Source organism: Callorhinus ursinus, unplaced genomic scaffold, assembly GCF_003265705.2.
Source record: "Callorhinus ursinus isolate GAN/ISIS: 27379988/994484 unplaced genomic scaffold, GSC_fseal_2.0 scaffold13, whole genome shotgun sequence".
NCBI classification, from domain to species: Eukaryota; Metazoa; Chordata; class Mammalia; order Carnivora; family Otariidae; genus Callorhinus; species Callorhinus ursinus.
Genome location: NW_027397075.1, coordinates 42,389,221 through 42,397,745, shown reverse-complemented (window position 1 = coordinate 42,397,745; position 8,525 = coordinate 42,389,221). Strand labels below are relative to the sequence as shown.

General features: G+C 44.7%; 1 protein-coding gene across 1 annotated transcript; it reads right to left on the bottom strand.

The window, feature by feature from the left end:
* Positions 1-6,448: 6,448 nt before the first annotated feature.
* Positions 6,449-8,158, bottom strand: ZNF648 (zinc finger protein 648). Its single transcript, XM_025877744.1, has one exon. It carries the CDS (start codon positions 8,156-8,158, stop codon positions 6,449-6,451), a length of 1,710 nt encoding a protein of 569 aa, XP_025733529.1.
* Between the last annotated feature and the right edge of the window lie 367 nt (positions 8,159-8,525).

Genomic DNA, 8,525 nt, shown 5'->3' with positions numbered 1-8,525 from the left:
ATGCTTCCTAGCTATGTGATCTTGGATTGGTTGTATATGCTTTCCTTTCCAAACAAAGGAAACAAGTTTGTTTGTTTTCAGATAAGAAAACAACTTTGTTTTCTTATCTGAAAAGTGGGGCTAACACTACTTTCATAGGGCTGTGGTCTAGATTCTAGAGAATTAGAGATTTTTCCACTTTCTAGGGAAGACCATGCATTACTTTACTTACCTCCGTGAATTAGGAATTGCTGTATTCCAAAAAAAAAAAAAAAGAAAAAGGAAAAAAAAAGATAATCAAAAGGGTTTCATTCTCATCCTTCCTTATCAAATGTGGTGCTGGTGTCCAGATATTACCCACAGTGCTTCTGACCCCTTCCCAGAGGGTCCCTTTTGTTGGGTCTTAGAGTTAGGGTGCCTCATTTGGCAATAGGGCAGGTGACACAGGGGTTTCCTGAATACCAGCTGAGCCTCTGCCAGCCTTCACAATAACCATTGATTGGGGCGGAGGGGAATGTGGTGATAGGAAGAGATGTGTTCCAACCCCTCTGTCAATTTTCTTAGGGCAGAAATCAGGGCTTATGATGACATCTAATGACTGCATTCTTACTTGTTAAGAGAAAGTTATTCTCTATATTATGGCTTATTAGCTATTGCTGCATTAACAAATTACCAAGCAAAACTTCGCAGCTTAAAATAACAAGCATTTATTATTTCACAGTTTCCAAGGATCAGGAATTTGGGAGCCACTTAGATAAATAGTTCTGGCCTTGGGTCTCTCATGAGGTTTCAATCAAGTAGTCAGCCAGGTCTGTAGTCATCTGAACTCTTGGCTGGGCCTAAAAGGTCCCCTATAAGCTCACCCATGTGGCTGTTAGCAGATTTCCTCACCACAAGGGCCTCTTTATAAGGCTGCTCAATGACATGGTAGCTGGCTTCCCTCACAGCAAGTAATGGAGGGCAGAGGAGAGAGAGAGAGAGAAAGCAGGCTGTGGAAGCCACAATGCTTGTTATGATCTAGCCTCAGAAGTTGTGCATTGACACTTCTACTTTATTCCATTTATTAGAACCCAGTCACTGAGTCCAGCCCACACAAAAAAGGAGGGAGATTAGGCTCACTTCTTAAAGGGAGGCATATCAAAGAATTTGTGGGTGTATTTTTTATTTTTATTTAATTTTTAAATTCTTTTTTTTTTAATTTCAGCTTTATTGAGGTATGACTGACACATAAAACTGTAAGATATTTAAAGTATACATTGTGATGATTTGATACACATATACATTGTGAAAGGGTTCTCCCCATCTAGTTAACACATCCGTCACCTCACATATTGATCTTTCTTTTCTTTGGTGAAAACACTTAAGTTCTACTCTCTTAACATATTTCAGTTATACAAAAAATGTTACCAACTACAGTCACTGTGTTTTACATCAGATCCTCAGGTGTCATTCATCTTATAGCTGAATGTTCGTACCCTTTGACTGACATCTCCCCAAATCCCCCACCCCCAGCCTCTGGCAACCACTTTTCTATCTGGTTCTATAAGTTTGATTTTTTTTTTTTTTTTAGATTCCACATATAAGTGATATCATACAGCATTTGTCTTTCTCAGTTTGACTTATCTCATTTAGCATACATAATACCCTCAACATGTCTATCTGTGTGGTCACAAATGGGAGATTTCCTTCTTCTCACAGCTAATATTCCATTGTGTGTGTGTATGTGTATACCAGAACTTCTTTATCCATTCATCCCTTGATGGACACTTATGTGGGAATATTTTTTGAACCACCACAACTGCAGAAAATAAAAATGTAAGCAAGCATGATTTCTAAACAAAAGGTGGGGGATTTGCAGCAATTTTTCCATGTGGCAGAGATGCAACCTATTTCTTAGAAGAAGCACATAGACCTTAGTGACCCTCACTTAACAATACTGATAGACAATAGCCAAGACCTATTCGTCTTATCTGCCTTCCGAGAAAACAGTTGCATATCCCACGTGGGAATCTTTTTCAAGCGTCTCCCATAACAGATTGTTGTAGGGATTAGTTGGGATGATGGATGTAGTGCCAGAACCCTAAAAAGTGTTCACTGAATGGTAGCTGTTATTATCTTCTCACCAAACCTTATTGACTCCACCTCTGAAATCTTGGACATCTCTTCATCTTACTTACTAACCCACTTGTCCTTGGCTTCATCTGAACTACCACAGAAGATCCTTCCTTCCCTCCTTGTCCTTGGCCTCCTCTACCTCCTCTTTGCTTTACAGAAGAGGTCAATATTACTTTAAATCCTAATTATAGCTTAGGTTTTATAGAAGCTCCATTTATTCGCTGAACTTGACACCACTCAGTGAAACTCTGAGCCAATTTGACTGATGGCGTGGGAAGTGGTTAAGGAGAAAACATGGAAAAATATTATCTAGCCAGTGTGGAAAATTTTTAATTGTTCTGGCATGGTTTTATGCAGAATGGAGAGAGGGTAACTGATGTTAAAAATGAGCTTCCCTGTCAACCTTAAAAAGACACCATTTTCTGGCTCGATGAAACATTGTCATTCCATCTGTGGTAATATTTTCATGGGTCATTGAGTTTGTAGTTCACCGTCTAGTTCTGAGTCTAGCAGTGACATCTGCTTGAGTATTCTATCAATTAAATTGATGATTTCCTTCCCTGCAAGAATTTTTAAGGCTTAGTCGGAACTCCTGGATGATTTGTTGGGTTCATATCAGAGGTAATATAGCTGTTGAATGTGCATGCATTTGGATGATAAAATTTTGTTGAGTGTCAAGATTCTTTGTGGGTGTATTTTTCTGTGTATAGCATACATGGAATGTTTTGTTAGTGAGATAAAACATCGGTTGGCCTTCAAGGAAGTCAAATCCCTTTCTGCTGGCCGGCTTCTTGACTGCTTCTCTTAAGAGATTAATGATTACTAGCTGCCAACCCAGGCTCTCCCAAATCCATAGGTCTTCCTTCCTGGGTCATGCCATGATTTCTGCTGGGCTGTATTTCAACCTTTATCTTCTGTTGAATTTATGGTGACCTACTTTTAAAATGCATATCACCAATAATTGCAGAGTATTCTTCTATGCCAAACAGGCAGTTGGCCCTGTGGTTAACAGCAGAGTCTCTGGAACCATTAAATGGCTATACCTAATGCTTAAGTGTCAAAACATCATAATGCTACCCCCTAGCCATGAGGTCTTGGGCAATACAACTTCTTTGTCTCTTGATCTCCTCATCTTAAAATTAAAGATGATAATCACCATAGGTTTACTTTAACATTTAAATAGTTAATATATATGAAACACTTAAAACAGTCCCCGGCACACTGAATACTATGTAAGGTGCTATTATCACTATCCATCTAAAGGATATGGATCATGATGACTGTGGACTCTGGTGGATTCAAAGGAATGTTTATTAAGTAGAATCTTATAAATGATCATTTTTATTTGGTATATCCAAATTAATTTTGGCAAACTAAACTGTGGAAATGGCACTAGTCTAGAGAGAAGCTTTAAATTCTATTACAAAGAAGGCCCTGCTCTGATTTTTAATTACAGAACAGGGAAATAAGATTGTCTGCTATGATGTGAAAGTTTATAGAAAACTAGAAAACTAGAAAAGTCGTTCACTATTCTTTGGGGTAACAGTCTGAGCCGGAATAACCTTATTCGGACGCTGCTTCTTCTGCAAACAGAGGATTCAAATGCCCTCACTTTGGACGGGCAGACTTTACTGGGCAGAATTTGTGCCACACCAGTTTGTAGTTGGTTGGCTTCTCTTTTGTATCTGCTTCTCCACTCCATGTATTGTGGCCTTTTGCTTGAGCACCACCGTCCAGCCCAGTGACCTATGGCTACAGTAAGGGGACTTCATTCCCCTGCAATACCTATTCAATATGATGCTTGCAGCTGGTGTGAGAAAAGACTGGTTTGGAGAATTTTCCTTAAAATGTGACTTGATTATGTGAGACCACTGAAGGATTATTGAACTTCTCTTCAGTCTATTCAGTATATTATAATTCCCTATATTCCAGAAACACAGTATGTAGCTACAAAGATACCAGCACAGGCTAACCTAGTTTTTTTCTGCCTATTAACAAAAAGGACACACTTTCTCCCCAAAGGTGTGCCCATCTGGAAGCTATACCTAGATACTGCATCTAATCTGCAGAAATGAGATTATGGGACCACATCAAAACCTGCTTGCTAGTCTGAGTCCACCATATCCAAGTCAGGAGGTATTCTAGCAGTTTGAACCTATTTTTAGTCTCGTTCTATTGTGATCTCATCCTGATTGCCTGCTTACTTTCATGTTATCTGCTTACTAGATGATAAAAGTTAATTATCACCAATAATTAATTATACCAGTGGTCCCAACTTGGCTGTGCATCAGAAAATATGGGAAGCTTAAAAAATTAGAATCCAAGATGCACAGCAGACTTGTTTCAATATTCAGAGCTAGGATTCAGCAAGTTGTATGGTTAACAAATAGCTCAGGTAACTTCTCTAGAGCCATTCTATGAACTGGTTTGGGGAACAGCTGCCTTAAAAATTTATAGAAGCAAGTTAAAATTTTAAAGTATCAAAACTGTACTAACAACCATCTTAAAAAAAAAAAAACAATACGAAGAAAAGAAATAATGACTTCAGTCTTCAGAGATTTCATTGGTTACCCAGGAAAAATATACTAGCCTTTACTCTGTTCATAATCATAAGGCTATGGTTGATTTTTATGACTTCTGCCAATTTAATAACTGTGCCTTCAGCCAAATTGCCTTCCCTGGCGGGATAATTCCAACTTTTATTGCCCCATTACTATCACTCCTGATTAGCCAATGCAGATGCAGAAGCTGAAGCCAAGGTCATATCACTGGTAAATGATGGGGGTGGACTAATAACTCAACCATTGGCCCTCATGCCAGACCCTGAACCAGCTAACTCTGCTGGTTGGACATGCAGATGTGTCTAAGGGAGCTAAGACACAAAACTTCCAGGCATGCAGTCCGAACTCTTTTACCAAGGTTACCTTTATCAAACAAAGTATGACAACATGTATCACTTCTCTTTGGCTCCCATGTGTCAAGGTGGAATTCAAGAGAAATTCAGATTTGGCACACTTTGGTGGCAATTTTTGGAATATGCTAAAGATATCCAAAAAGGAGAGTACTATACGTTCTTATGGAATATCTTATTCCATATTTGCCCCTGTGCATAAAGGAACTCTGTGAAGTCATGGATTCTTCATAGTTGGGGTCCAGAGCTAAGAACTACTGACTTTAAACGGCAGAAAATCAATACATTTTGAAGAATGGCTGTTGGTAATACAGATTGCAAATAACCTCATTAGAGAGTAATTGTGAGTCCTATGGGTTTCCAAACCTGGTTTTAAGACTTTGAAACAAAGACAAACCAATTGGCACTTGGGCAAGGGGTATTTTATTTTATTTACTTCAAATTGGAGCTAATGACCTGGAAAATTTAAATGAATCTAAGAGGTTTCTTGAACTATGGTCAGGTCCATTTGGAGAAATGTTATATATCTCTCTGTAAATGGGCATATTACTCTCTGTAAATTACATATGGTTTAAGTTCCCAGGGTGGGAACAGGAAAAGAGGTGGCCAGACAGGAAGCACATGTAAATTTTGTGGGTGAGACTCAGATTAGTTCCAGCTTACTGTGATTGACTATAAAGAGGAAGGGACTTCTTTTTCAGATGTTAAGTTTGCTCTGGACTTACAGAATAACTGGTTCCAAAACATAGGACATAAACTCCCCTCTCTTTAAGATAAAAGCCTTCTCTGCTTCAAAGCCAAGACCCATTTCCCAAGGGTAAAGTAATTTTGGTAGGAAAGTGAAATGATGTGCTGTCTGGCTGGGTCTGAGCTAACCCCAGGGAGGCTTTGTTGCTCTGGAAGAGTTGCTCACTGAGACCACTTCCAGGGATTCCTTTATTCATGTAAAAACTGAAAAATACCTTTCTCCCCAGAGGACCAGCCCCTGATGACCTCCTAGTATTTGCATATGGCTTTGAGGGCAGGACAGGACAATCTTCTTCACTGTGTCCCTGGAGGCTTGCACAGTGCCCAGGATATAATTCCCAATCCAGTGAGATCCCCCCCCCACCAAGGAACTCAACTCTTGACCAGTTCTCACTACTGTTTCTTATCCTTTTCCCATTGAATATGACCTCGGAGATTCAGAAGAGAGACTGTTATGAAACCACACACGTGGATGCCAGCTCTCCTCTTACTTCTTACACAAGAGATGGAACACATGGATCACATGGATCACCGGATGGCCGGCGACTCACGGCGGGGGGGGGGGGGGGGGGGAGGCTGACCGGTGGGGCTAGGTGATATTACCACATGAATGGGCTTGTCCATGAAAGAGGGTTCCAAGCAATGAGGTCGCAGCACAGTGTCTTCACCTTCCCTGAGAGTTAGCTGCTAGAGCCGTCACTCATCAGAGGAGGAGGGGACGGGCTCCTTCTTGCAGGTACTGTGCTTGGCTCGGTGCCGCTGGAGGTGATTGGACCTGGTGAAGGCCTGGCCGCAGTCCTCGCACTGGTAGGGCCTCTCCCCGTTGTGCACCCGGATGTGCTGGGCCAGCTCCGACGCGATGCGGAATGCCCTGCCGCACTCCGCGCAGAGGAAGCCCTTCTCCCCAGAGTGGATCTGCTGGTGCCGCTTCAGGGTGGAGGAGCGGGCAAAGGCCTGGCCACACTGAGCGCAAGGAAAGGGCCTCTCCCCCGTGTGGATGCGCTGGTGGCGCACGAGGCGCGAGGGCTGCGCGAAGGCCACGCCGCAGTCGGCGCACTTGAAGGGCCTCTGGCCCGTGTGCAGCGTCTGGTGCTCGATCAGGTTGGAGGATTTGGTGAAGCACTTGCCGCAGGTGGGGCAGGGGAAGGGCCGCTCGCCCGAATGCACACGCTGGTGCTCCATCATTCGGCTGGCCACGGCGAACTCCCTGTCGCAAGCGGGGCAGCGGAAGGGCTTCTCGCCCAGGTGCGTGCGCTGGTGGCGCAGCAGCGACAGCGGCTTGTTGAAGGTCAGACCGCACTCCGCGCAGGGGAAGGGCTTGTTGTTGCTGTGCATGTTGCGCTGGTGTTTGCGCAGGTCGGAGGAGCGCACGAAGGCCTTCCCGCAGTCCGGGCACGGGTAGGGTTTCTCGCCGGTGTGGGTACGGATGTGCTTGCGGTGGTCCGAGGACCAAGTGTAGGACTTGTCGCAGAAGGGGCACTGGTAGGGCCGCTCGCCCGTGTGCAGGCGCCGGTGCTGCTGGAGCGTGCCCCGGTGGGAGTAGGCCTTCCCGCACAGCTCACAAGCGTAGGGCTTGGTGCCCCGCGGCTGCGAGGGACTCAGAGGGTTGCTGGGCTTCTGGAAGGCCCTTCCTCCCCGCAGGCACTTGTAGGGATGCGCCTCCTCTTGCCCACCCTCGCGCGCACCCTCCAGCTTCTGGCCCTTCCCGCCGGTCCGCGCTTTGGCCAGCACCGCGGCGGCCAGGCTGGCTGCGGGCGCAGACCCCCGGGCCGGGGTGCGTGTCTCCTGCGTGGGGAGGTCCCAGCTGCCCCCCGGCTTGGGGAAACACGTGAGAGAGGAGTTGTCTGGGGACGCGTCTACACCTCTCTGTGCACAGAAATCTCCTCCCGTCTCAGGGAAGCTGGATGGGACCCCCAAGGCAGCGGCCAGGTTTGCCCTGGAGTCTTCATCATCTTCGGCAGGTAGTGAGTCCCTAAGTGGTTGCGTCCGACCTAACAACTTGTGTGAGAGGTCGCCAGGGAGGGTCCCCGGAGCTGTGCCTGGTCCAGGGGAGTCCTGGGTCTGGGTGATCTTGGACTCATCTCTTCCCCAGCTGGCCTTCCTCCCAGGCATCACCATCGGTTCCTTCTCCACGCCGCCGGCAGTAAAGGAGCTGGAGAATTTCTCTTCCTGGCTGGGTGGATGATGCCATGGCAAGTCAGGATTGTCTTCAGTCACCTGGGAGCTGCTTCTTGGACAGGCCTGGGTATCAGGGTCCCCAGTGCTCCCTTTGTCTCCTGCCTCCCCACCATTTTCATCCTCTCTCTCGAAGCTCATGCTCAGGATCTGGGGGTCATGAGCTTCCTCGCTCAAGCTGCAGAGGGGAGACACCTTGCCCCACCTTTCCTGGAGGTCCACCTGTGTCATGACTTTCAGGCACTTCTTTTGCTGCTCCTCCTAGACAGAATCTTTGCTTGGCTCAGGATACCTGCACAAAGGAAGGTATTTTTTTGTTTGTTTAATATATATCTTTTGTTTTTATGGATTCTTACAGAAACATTTTTTATTGTTGAACTATAGTTGGCATACAATGTTATATTTACGTATTTCTAATTTAGGTAAATCATACACACATGTATGTATATACGTATACACACATTTATCGTGTCTTTCTTTCTTTCTTTCTTTTTTTTTTTTACAAAGATAGTGTTTTCAGTTACCTTCAGTTTAAATGTTGAACTTTTCCCCAAGTGTGCCATATTTATCCCACGGTATTTCTGGCAAACCCCACAGG

Excerpts from the sequence above, each read along its gene's own strand:
- ZNF648 (XM_025877744.1), bottom strand. The coding sequence starts at position 8,158 with ATGACACAGGTGGACCTCCAGGAAAGGTGGGGCAAGGTGTCTCCCCTC.